General features: G+C 40.1%; 1 protein-coding gene across 1 annotated transcript in view; it reads right to left on the reverse strand.

Annotated features, from left to right (window-relative positions):
- limk2 (LIM domain kinase 2) overlaps window positions 1-6,505 on the reverse strand; it is a 20,507-nt gene extending 14,002 nt beyond the window's left edge. The window contains exons 1-9 of the mRNA XM_016288272.1: window positions 6,271-6,505; window positions 5,977-6,086; window positions 4,913-5,104; window positions 4,445-4,550; window positions 3,164-3,378; window positions 2,817-3,003; window positions 2,342-2,428; window positions 1,888-2,019; window positions 1,304-1,360 (exon numbers count right to left, since the gene is read on the reverse strand). Of these exons, the coding sequence (XP_016143758.1) occupies window positions 1,304-1,360; window positions 1,888-2,019; window positions 2,342-2,428; window positions 2,817-3,003; window positions 3,164-3,378; window positions 4,445-4,550; window positions 4,913-5,104; window positions 5,977-6,086; window positions 6,271-6,276 (1,092 nt within the window). The 5' untranslated portion in view covers window positions 6,277-6,505. The remainder of the gene's footprint in view (window positions 1-1,303; window positions 1,361-1,887; window positions 2,020-2,341; window positions 2,429-2,816; window positions 3,004-3,163; window positions 3,379-4,444; window positions 4,551-4,912; window positions 5,105-5,976; window positions 6,087-6,270) is intronic.
- Window positions 6,506-12,457: the final 5,952 nt, after the last annotated feature.

The raw sequence follows: 12,457 nt of genomic DNA on the forward strand, positions 1-12,457 counted from the left end.
GAACAGTATTTATATCATTTTTTACCTCTGATCCATCACTATGTCCAACGTCTTTGAGGGCGCGCACGGCATCCGGTGCGTGAGGTGTGTACGCGCTCTGGCGTAGTTTACGTAAGCGCCGAAAGTGATCTCTCGTGCGTATGTCACTCATTGTTTACACAGTTGTAGGTAACGTAATACATTGTAAAACATTGTAGGTATAACGGCTAATCAAAATGGTACTTACTTGCACTTATCCGGATTGTTCAAACCGACTTAAAACTAAAAGATTACATTCTCTCGCGTGAACTCATTCGGGAGTGGTGACTTTCCACGTATTCCCAACTTCTGAGCCTGCTCGCCTGAAGTTATGGTTGATTGCTCTTGGGCTGGATATCAACACACCCATTAACGTACACTACGCCAGAGCGCGTACACACCTCACGCACCGGATGCCGTGCGCGCGCTCAAAGACAGTTGGACATAGTGGTGTATTAGAGGTAAAGATTATATAAATACTGTTCGGTTTCTGGCACAAACCCATCGTTTCGTGTCTTAGGACATCAATGTGTCATCACGAGCCGCAGGGTTTAATTTGGATTTGTCTGTGCATGTTTTTTTTACTCTCATAGATTTTGTTACCATTGCCATGCATTATACGACTGATAGACTGCAACGGTTGGACTTAAAAATCATAATTTGTGTTCTACTGAAGAAACAAAGTCACCTACATCTTGGATGCCCTGGGGGTAAGCAGATAAACATCAAATTTTCATTTTTGGGTGAACTATCCCTTTAATTCAAACATAAGATTTCACATAGACTATACAAAAAGATAAATAAGTAAAAACACAGCCCAACATGCTTCATAATACATTTCGTACATAAACAAAAAAACCTTACTAAAAACGTATAGCCTCTGGAACAACTATATTAAAGTTAATTTATATCTATTAGATGAACATTTAATGCTTCTGAATCTTCTTCCAGAGGGCAATACTTCAAAGTAAAACTTCAAGGGGTGAGAGTCATCTCCCGTAATGCTACGAGTTTTTCTTAGCATTTGTTGCTCGTAGAATTCTGCTAGACTCCGCAGAGGCACACCTATAATTTTTTAGCAAGTCCTAACTAAGGTCTGCAAATGATTCTTGTTCCTAAGAGAGAGTGACGAGTACCAGCATAAAAAAGAAAAACTCAAGATACTCTCAATCAAATCAAATTTATAACGGTCAATTCTGATCCAAAAGTGCCTCAAATGTTGTACAACAATAGCTTATGTTGTTTTGCAAATCTATTAAGTGTGCAGACCCAGAAGCCCACTCACCATTCCAGATGCGATGCTTTTTGCAAAGCTAACTCTCTGTTCCCATGGGAATGAGTCCTGTAGGGACAGAGAGAGAGATGAATTGCTGGCCTAGTTTATAACCACACTATAATACAGCCCAGTGTGACAGCACGCTATGCTGTCCGTGAATTAGAGAGGAAATCGTTACATAACGGCAGCCCCTTATTAGACAAATTACACACACACAGACACACTTTTATAGAAAACATTATAGCGCATTAGAGAGACACAATGACAGACTGAACAAGAGAGGTATATCATTTGTTATCCTTATGTTTGGTTTGAAGCAAACCCAGTGGGTGATCTGGAAAAAATTCTCACTAGAATCCCACACCTGGAAACACTTCATACCTCCTTTATCTCTCATCCACTGCAACCACACAACTGCATTTTCTTCCTCTCATTTCATCGACTGTTTATATTTTCCAGTCCCTATTCTCTGTCCTCCTTACAAAGTTCATCTCAGGTGAACGGAGACAAAGACTAAAACACTAACAGATGATATACAGCCCTTCCTAGAAGCAAGAGGAAAGGGAAAAAGAGATTTGAAAATCAGGACGCACCGTGTCTCGGATAAAATCCTTTAGAGTGCCTCCCTCAATGAACTCTGTTATCAGATTAAGCCGCTTGTCCTTGTACAAAACCCCAATGAACTTCAAAACGTGTGGGTGATCAAGACTTCTCATCACTTTTACCTGGAAAAGAGAGAGAGTGAGAGAGTGAGGGAAAAATACTAATTGCTAAGATTCTTCAAATGAGTCATACTAAATACAGTCTGGATAAATCTAAGACTCTTTTCCTCTGAAGAAAATCACAAATGCGACAGCAACACTGTATCCCGGCGCCACATGGATCTGTTTTATCTGCAGTTTAAATCAAGCCCTGATACTGACCCTGAGCAGACAACAAAGGGATGGAAGGAATAAAAGTGGATATGGAGACGAAGGAAAAAAAATTACGTGGTAATCAGATGGACGAATGAGAGGTACTTGTGGGGAAAGAAAGGGATCTTCATACCTCTTTTAGGAACGTTTTCTGTGTCTCTTCATCACAGCGGATCAGCTCCTTCATGACCATCACCTCACCTGTGGCTTTATGGGTCACCTACAAAAAAATAAAAATAAAAATCACACAGTATTAGGGTTGGAACTTAAATTATTTCCAGTTCTTCAAAAATATCGAAACCAAATAGTTTTACTAAACTTCATCCGCATTGTTCTGCCAACTGGGAATGGAACTACTGAATGGAACTACTATGACACTACTGAACTTATTCCAAGTAAAGAAAAATGCTTTAGCCAAGTTGCTCGGTAATAGAATCATTAAGGAACCACAATTCATAACTGTGGAATCAGAATTCCTTACGATTTCATTACCAAAGGAAATACAGACCTGTCTTCCAACTATGAACTAAGCTTCAATGCAGTGAAACAGCTCTTCTAGACACTGCAATACACACAAAATGAGGAAAGGTTGTTAAACATATGCACACCTTGATGGCTTGTCCAAAGAAGCCTTTTCCGAGGATTTCTCCATGGATGAGGTCACAGGGTCGGAAAATACGGTGAGAGCGGCTGGAAGGAGAACGGAGGGATTCAGAGCGCCCGATATCTCGAGTTAGAATCGGAGGGTCCTTTGGAGATGAAGAAACTGGAGACTTGCAGATACTGTTGCTACGTCTACACCACACAAGACAAAAGTATTAATTCTGTACAAACTCAAATAGCAATTGGAAAAGGATAAACAAGTGTGTAATGTATTTATTTTGCACCATCTTTCTATGTCCACATCCACTTGGAATCAAAAATGTAAATGCTCCAATTAGATGACATACGTTACCTGAGGGACCTCCTTTTTAACGTCCCATTGTCAACTGAGTCACTTCGTTCGATCTCAGCATCCGCTGAGGAGGACATACGCATGCGGGAGGCCGCGGGGACACCCAGCTGACTGCGGGAAGAGCCCAGGCGGAGTCGGTCCAGACGCTGTCTGACTGGATCATATTCCATCAACAGCTGCAGTGTCTGACTGGTCCGATGGATCAGGTCCTCCACCTGGAACGACCAATCCAAATTCAGAAGGTCATATACACTCTGGTTGCTTTGATCAGGGTCACAAGAACAATTAAAAGCTAGAGGACAGCATTAAGTCATAAAAGGTTAGTATTGTGCATTAGTGCTGTTCACGTAGATAACATTGATTTTCCTCCCAGTCAAAGCTGGTGCCACACAAAAGGTCTTTCTAAAGGTGCAAAAGATAAGCCCTCAAAATCAACACTGAATTTAAGATTATGTAATACACAGGAACAGTGGAATACGCTGGATATTCAATATTTTCAGGTCGATAAATCTGGACGTGCAGCAATGAAGACTGCTTTCTGTAATTGTAATTGTGATTATGTTCATTTCAGGACTTTTCCAGGAATTTTCCATTTTTAGGATTACAGAACTTCAGGCTGCTCATTACGTCGGGCAGATGGCTGCCAAACAAAGTCAGTCCAAAAACCTCCTTGTACGTGATTAAATTAGGGCACAACACAATGACAACAGAAGGGAAGCAGTGGAATTCAGACATTAAGAAGAAATGGTGGGAAAATGAAATTACATTTACAAATGCACGATAAGAATGCAAAGCATTTACATAGGAGTTGACAAGTCACTTTAGTACAAGAGTCTACATACACAGACCTCCCAACATAGGTATGCATTACAAAGTTAAACTCATGCATGACTACTTACATTTTATTTCTTAAGAAAACTAAATACTGCTTCTGCAACATCAACAAACATATCCAGTGCTTTGACAAAACAGATGCATGCCAATTTAGAATGAAGCTCCAAGCTCCAAATGGATTATGATTAAAAAAACACATCAAAGCCATATAACAAACAGCCTGTTTCTAGGGAGTAGTGTAAATTCAATGCATGACCAGGTTAAAGTAATTACCATGGTATGAAAGGAGTGTCATTGTATGTGGTGGCACAAGCTATAGTATGAGTTTGTGTTCCAAATGCTTACCATGCCGTTCCTCTGTACTGCTTCAACAAGTTAACGTTGGCACGATTTCACCTCACCTCAAAGCTAATAGCAAGCATGGTAGTGGAAAAAAATGGAAAGTACCTCCTCCTCCATCAGAGCTGACACCGGGAGTCCATTGATCTCCAGGATTCGGTCCCCAACATGGATGGCGTTCCGAACCTCTGGACTAATATGCATGCCTCTGACCCTGTAAGGATAAGATTTTGGGAGATTTCCATCATGAAAAGAGAGGTTAAGAATGATAAGAGAAATCTCATAGCTTTCTGTTATGACACCACATCCAAACAACACAAAAAGAAAGTGGCAGTTTGTGCCCTCAGTCCAACATAAGCAGTCATATCACCACAGTTATGCAAAACATTCCATGTGTCTCTGGCATTGGGTGTGGTGGCATTGTGGTGAATCTTCGAGGTGAAAAATTACTTAAGCAAGTCTCTATTATTCCAAATGTTTCTGCTTGCTTAACCAGGACTCAAATGAAGATCTCAAGCAAAATAATTGGGGGGATGCATCAAATGTATTACATGTTAATTCCACATCTCTACTTACTCTTTAACTTGGACACTGGCCGTGGCACTTGTGCAGTCTCTAATCACGCTGACAGAGAAACCTCTTTTACCATTGGTTGCAGCGGGCATGGACACCAGAGTCACTGTGTGAGGGAGCAGGTCCGTAGGAGAGTCGGCCAAACCACGCTTCTCCAACACCGGCGTCAGGACCACCTGCTTGTAGCATTTACCACTGCGTGAGAGAGAGAAGTTGAAAAGCCTCACTTGAGTTTGAAAACTTTAGGACCTGAACTTTCAGGACAAGACCTGACAAGAGCAAGTCCTCTAGACATGTTATGAAACCCTTGGATCGGTGTCAACCTGCCTGTGCTTTACTGAAAACAACAAATGAAGATAAACAACAGACAAGATAGCAAATTGAATCATATAAAAGAAAGTTGAGAAGAAACCTTTTTTAATATAAAGAATTAGGAGATTATGATATTGTATTAAATATAGCTGCTTACATGTACTCAATGTAATACAACTTAAGTTACCAACATTTAAAGGCTACTCAAGACTTGCAATGCAAGTGTTTCCTCAGTAAAATTTGTAACTAATGGGCCTTATTCATGAAACATGAATAGAACAAATGTGTGTACATCTATAACAGTTTTTTTCGTAAATTGGTACTTTAAAATAAGTTAGTTAATTTATTAAAGAATGAATTAAGTGAATTAAAAAAAGCCAGATGTGCATAATATTTGCATTTACTTGCAAAAGAACAAATGTGTGAAACTATTAGATTTTGTTCAGTTAAGCTTTCAAAAACAGCTTTGCAATTCGGCAGTGGCATCCTATTGAACAACACAAATGATACAAGAGATTATAGCTACAAGGATACTGAAGATAGTTAATTAAAATAAAAAGTCAAACTGAAACTGGGACATATTTACATTTTTAATGAATTGTCATAAAACTGGGACAGCTAGTCACCCTAGCTAAGATATGTAAAGTCAACAGAGGAATCATCACTACAGTTTGGAGCTAATGCGTGTAAAGTTTCCGCACCAGTACGGTCTACAATAAATACATGTACAGTTTGGAAGTGAAATGTGTGCTCACCAGTAGAGTTTGGTTCGTTCCACTAAGGCATAGGTATCCTGATCTTCAATCACCACCTTGCAGCTTAAACACACGAAGCACTCGGGGTGGTATTTATAGTCTCCTGCCACCTGAAACACACCAATGCCCAGTGCACATCAGAAAACCACCATAATGCCTCGCGATTTCACTCCAAAAGTCCACAATGGACATCCCAAAAGGTAATCCTCAGTGCCCTGACAGTGGTCCAGAAACACTCTTTCTGGGATACTCCTGTGTGCTGAGTGGATGCAGATTGCTCTCTGTGGATCATACCTTCATTGTGCTTCATCTGCTTTGTGTCGGTGTACTGTCTTCGCTCAGTCTGCGTTCTTTAACAGTGGAGTGCATGCGCTGTCTTTTTCTGTAACACCTGCAAGTGTCTGGGCCTGTCTGTTATCAGAAGTGACATAAGACTGCCAGCCCCTTCCCCATAGCCAAGATCCCATGCCCTTAGACAACACATCATTTGTGTCAATCTCCGTTTAACACCTCCTACCTCGATCTAATGCAGGCTCTCGCTTTGAGCTCCCTCCCATAAATCTTACAAGAAAAGTTTGGGGTAAAACTTTTTATTGTTTGCCCCTTTTTACTTTTATTCTCTGATGTTTCACCCTGAAAAAATGTATAAACCCGGAAGGACTATCAAATATGCAACCACACACATTTTAATCTGAGAATTTACTGGAAATACATAAACCATAAATATCCATTCACTAGTCATTACATTAGCAAATATAATTCCACAGAAATCATAAATCAAACCCCCACACATAATTTTAAACTTGTAAACAATTAAATACCCTAGATCCCTTTCTTTACAGGCCTGATGTTTTATAGGAGCACTCAATACCAAATTGCTTTCATCCTCACTCCTTAGAAATACATTACACACACAGTTTGCCCACTCTAACTTACTCATATAAATTAAATATAAAAATAACTGCCAATCAACAAGGGTTATGGAAGAGAAATAAACTTTTGAATGGAAAATTATTTAACCAACAACCCTCTGGCTCTTCCTTTCATTCTGGCTGAATGGAGAAAGTATGAGGTCACGCCGAGGTTTCACTTAATGTGAACCACAAAAGACAGATTAGCAGTTGTGTTTACTGAGCTGTGAATCAATGGTCCCAGGGTTTGACTAACCAAATTCTTGGGTAATTTCTCGGCTGGGGAAGCCACACCTCCTCAAGTAGACTAAACCATTCAACAATCAGAGTTCAGAACATGTAGACAGGCAATTAGAGGATTTCATGCCTAATTGGATTAGGTCTTGGTCATTCTAGCATAAAATAATGCAAATTAATACCATAACACTCAAAAATAATGAAAAAGTATATAATAATAATATTTGTATTTCTTTATAAGGCATTGTACTGCATACAAGATAGCAACTGACCATATGGTAATCAAACAGCTTTGCAATTCGGCAGTGGCATCCTATTGAACAACACAAATGATACAAGAGATTATAGCTACAAGGATACTGAAGATAGTTAATTAAAATAAAAAGTCAAACTGAAACTGGGACATATTTACATTTTTAATGAATTGTCATAAAACTGGGACAGCTAGTCACCCTAGCTAAGATATGTAAAGTCAACAGAGGAATCATCACTACAGTTTGGAGCTAATGCGTGTAAAGTTTCCGCACCAGTACGGTCTACAATAAATACATGTACAGTTTGGAAGTGAAATGTGTGCTCACCAGTAGAGTTTGGTTCGTTCCACTAAGGCATAGGTATCCTGATCTTCAATCACCACCTTGCAGCTTAAACACACGAAGCACTCGGGGTGGTATTTATAGTCTCCTGCCACCTGAAACACACCAATGCCCAGTGCACATCAGAAAACCACCATAATGCCTCGCGATTTCACTCCAAAAGTCCACAATGGACATCCCAAAAGGTAATCCTCAGTGCCCTGACAGTGGTCCAGAAACACTCTTTCTGGGATACTCCTGTGTGCTGAGTGGATGCAGATTGCTCTCTGTGGATCATACCTTCATTGTGCTTCATCTGCTTTGTGTCGGTGTACTGTCTTCGCTCAGTCTGCGTTCTTTAACAGTGGAGTGCATGCGCTGTCTTTTTCTGTAACACCTGCAAGTGTCTGGGCCTGTCTGTTATCAGAAGTGACATAAGACTGCCAGCCCCTTCCCCATAGCCAAGATCCCATGCCCTTAGACAACACATCATTTGTGTCAATCTCCGTTTAACACCTCCTACCTCGATCTAATGCAGGCTCTCGCTTTGAGCTCCCTCCCATAAATCTTACAAGAAAAGTTTGGGGTAAAACTTTTTATTGTTTGCCCCTTTTTACTTTTATTCTCTGATGTTTCACCCTGAAAAAATGTATAAACCCGGAAGGACTATCAAATATGCAACCACACACATTTTAATCTGAGAATTTACTGGAAATACATAAACCATAAATATCCATTCACTAGTCATTACATTAGCAAATATAATTCCACAGAAATCATAAATCAAACCCCCACACATAATTTTAAACTTGTAAACAATTAAATACCCTAGATCCCTTTCTTTACAGGCCTGATGTTTTATAGGAGCACTCAATACCAAATTGCTTTCATCCTCACTCCTTAGAAATATATTACACACACAGTTTGCCCACTCTAACTTACTCATATAAATTAAATATAAAAATAACTGCCAATCAACAAGGGTTATGGAAGAGAAATAAACTTTTGAATGGAAAATTATTTAACCAACAACCCTCTGGCTCTTCCTTTCATTCTGGCTGAATGGAGAAAGTATGAGGTCACGCCGAGGTTTCACTTAATGTGAACCACAAAAGACAGATTAGCAGTTGTGTTTACTGAGCTGTGAATCAATGGTCCCAGGGTTTGACTAACCAAATTCTTGGGTAATTTCTCGGCTGGGGAAGCCACACCTCCTCAAGTAGACTAAACCATTCAACAATCAGAGTTCAGAACATGTAGACAGGCAATTAGAGGATTTCATGCCTAATTGGATTAGGTCTTGGTCATTCTAGCATAAAATAATGCAAATTAATACCATAACACTCAAAAATAATGAAAAAGTATATAATAATAATATTTGTATTTCTTTATAAGGCATTGTACTGCATACAAGATAGCAACTGACCATATGGTAATCAGCAAAGCTGACAGGGTATGGGAATGATGTAATATTTAATGTCTACATTTACAGTAAACCAAGTGTACATGTACAGTGCTTTGCTCAAGGGCAGTTAGGTGAACAGCTGGACTCTTGGTTCAGCCTGTGAGTAAGCATGATGTTTCAAATATTTTGAGCATACAAAACTTATAAACGTCATAACTGTCTGTGTGTTACAGCAGAGTGTGAATGTGCATGTGAGAAAGGCTGTTTCCCAGCAGTACTTTGTAAAAGAGCCACCCCTCCCTTAGGACTCAAGGAGTCATATCACCACGGCTAACTGAACAGAACGGATTTAAAAAATAAAAAATAAACTCTCTCTGTGAAAGTTTCTCACCTAATATTACACACACAGTTTGCCCACTCTAACTTACTCATATAAATTAAATATAAAAATAACTGCCAATCAACAAGGGTTATGCAAGAGAAATAAACTTTTGAATGGAAAATTATTTAACCAACAACTCTCTGGCTCTTCCTTTCATTCTGGCTGAATGGAGAAAGTATGAGGTCACGCCGAGGTTTCACTTAATGTGAACCACAAAAGACAGATTAGCAGTTATGTTTACTGAGCTGTGAATCAATGGTCCCAGGGTTTAACTAACCAAATTCTTGGGTAATTTCTCGGCTGGGGAAGCCACACCTCCTCAAGTAGACTAAACCATTCAACAATCAGAGTTCAGAACATGTAGACAGGCAATTAGAGGATTTCATGCCTACTTGGATTAGGTCTTGGTCATTCTAGCATAAAATAATGCAAATTAATACCATAACACTCTAAAATAATGAAAAATTATATAATAATAATATTTGTATTTCTTTATAAGGCATTGTACTGCATACAAGATAGCAACTGACCATATGGTAATCAGCAAAGCTGACAGGGTATGGGAATGATGTAATATTTAATGTCTAAATTTACAGTAAACCAAGTGTACATGTACAGTGCTTTGCTCAAGGGCAGTTAGGTGAACAGCTGGACTCTTGGTTCAGCCTGTGAGTAAGCATGATGTTTCAAATATTTTGAGCATACAAAACTTATAAACGTCATAACTGTCTGTGTGTTACAGCAGAGTGTGAATGTGCATGTGAGAAAGGCTGTTTCCCAGCAGTACTTTGTAAAAGAGCCACCCCTCCCTTAGGACTCAAGGAGTCATATCACCACGGCTAACTGAACAGAACGGATTTAAAAAATAAAAAATAAACTCTCTCTGTGAAAGTTTCTCACCTAAGAATGTGACGTGCTAAAAAGTGGCAGCAGAACCATTACAGCAGCTTTAGACATAGAAATGTAACTCCAAGATGAAGAAAAAAAGGGGGAAAATAGGGTAGAAACTCAACTGGACCGAACAGTGAGTAACTTTAATCCAGCCAAAGAAAAGAGTTTATTACCATGGATGGATTCACAAACACATTCTCAAAGAAGCCCTTCAGCTGTGAGGATGTGATTTCTCCCTGCCTGTTTTTCAGAGGTTTTGACAACCTGCTGCTTGTGCTTGAGCCCACAACTGGCAACGCACCCTGACCAGAAATACTTGGCATCCGTCAATCCGAGCCCAAACAGAAAAGGCCTATTATGAGTTTTGCTAGCTGGCAAATTCTCTTCTTTCTCCCACTTTTCTCATTTAACCCATTTAAAAATGACCTGCTTTTTGAGCAGTGATTTGTTTACATTAGAGATAGATTTGTAAGTCTCCTCCTCATTGAAGCCCATGCAAAAGCATTCCAGACGCATGATGAAACCGCACACAACACTGAGGCCATTCCAGCCTTCAGATCACAGTCACCCTGCTAACAGGAATGAGATCATTTATAATAGTCAGCAGTAACAACTAGTCTGAAATCAAGACAGAGCTATGATTCAAAGACAGCTATGATTCAAAGTTTTACTTGACACACGAGAAAACGAATGAGTTATCCTATAAGGAAAAGTAAGAAACACAAAGAGAATATTTTAACAATACAGCGGTCCATATTAGTCAGTCATGGGACTAGGGGTGGGCAATATAGCCTCAAAATTATATCACGATATTTCAAGAATATAATTTACAGTAAACCAAGTGTACATGTACAGTGCTTTGCTCAAGGGCAGTTAGGTGAACAGCTTGACTCTTGGTTCAGCCTGTGAGTAAGCATGATGTTTCAAATATTTTGAGCATACACAACTTATAAACGTCATAACTGTCTGTGTGTTACAGCAGAGTGTGAATGTGCATGTGAGAAAGGCTGTTTCCCAGCAGTTTTCCATCAAAGAGCTACTGTCATCGATGACAGACTACCTAATTTTAAGTGTGAATTGTCATAAGGTGGCAGCAGCAGCTGTGTGCTTGACTTGAAGCAGATCGATCGGTGTATGACGTCAAAATACCGCGAGAGTGACTTACCCTTTATTTACACTGCACCCGTCTGCGGCGCGTTACGGCTCCGATGCGGCAACTCTAGTCAATGCTTGTGTTTACATTAGCGGAGCCGCGGCACGTTTCAGAAGGGTCCCAGAAGTGGCTCTCCGTGCCGCTTCGCTAAAGATATGCACCTCGTCTATTTTTGAAGGTAAGAGTGTGCGCTCGAATATGCTCTAGAACCGCTCTCTTGATACTTTGATGTCATACACCGATCAGTCTGCGCAGCACTGCTTCAAGTCGAACACATCTATTGGGCTTGTGGTGGTGTTGTTGTGCGCGCTAGGGAACGTATATCCGCCATCGTGTCGCTATATCATTGATATCGCGATGTGACACTTTTTTTTATCATGTAAAAATTGATACCGGTATTATCGTGGATGGTATATGGCACACCCCTACACGGGACCCAATGTTTTTAAAGGGGTCATATGATGCGATTTCAATTTTTCCTTTCTCTTTGGAGTGTTACAAGCTCTTGGTGCATAAAGAAGATCTGTAAAGTTGCAAAGACTAAAGTCTAAAGGTGTAACTTTTATTCTCGCTGTAATATTATTGTTGCCGCGCCGCCATGTCGTGAAGGCACTGTTTGTTTCATTGTGAAAGCTAAACTACTTTGTTTGGTCTTCCAAAAGAGGACGATATCCGCTACGTCATGCCTGGAGCTGATCCGTGCTGGTCGCTGAGGAAATACATCAACTTCGCGCTGTGGATCGCCGGATTGGCTTTCACTGTGGATGAAGCGGAGTCCAGCCCGGGGTCGTCACATGTGGTTGCTCCTTCGTCGAATCCGCCAGTCGTTCCTCACTCTAGCCTGCATGAGCATAAGAGACTTCACAAACCTTTTACCAACTCTACCCCTGGTTTCATAGACAAGGCTTAATGCATGTCTGGGCTTTT

This window comes from Sinocyclocheilus grahami, unplaced genomic scaffold (genome assembly GCF_001515645.1).
Source record: "Sinocyclocheilus grahami isolate Dianchi unplaced genomic scaffold, SAMN03320097.WGS_v1.1 scaffold230.1, whole genome shotgun sequence".
In the NCBI taxonomy this organism is placed as follows: domain Eukaryota; kingdom Metazoa; phylum Chordata; class Actinopteri; order Cypriniformes; family Cyprinidae; genus Sinocyclocheilus; species Sinocyclocheilus grahami.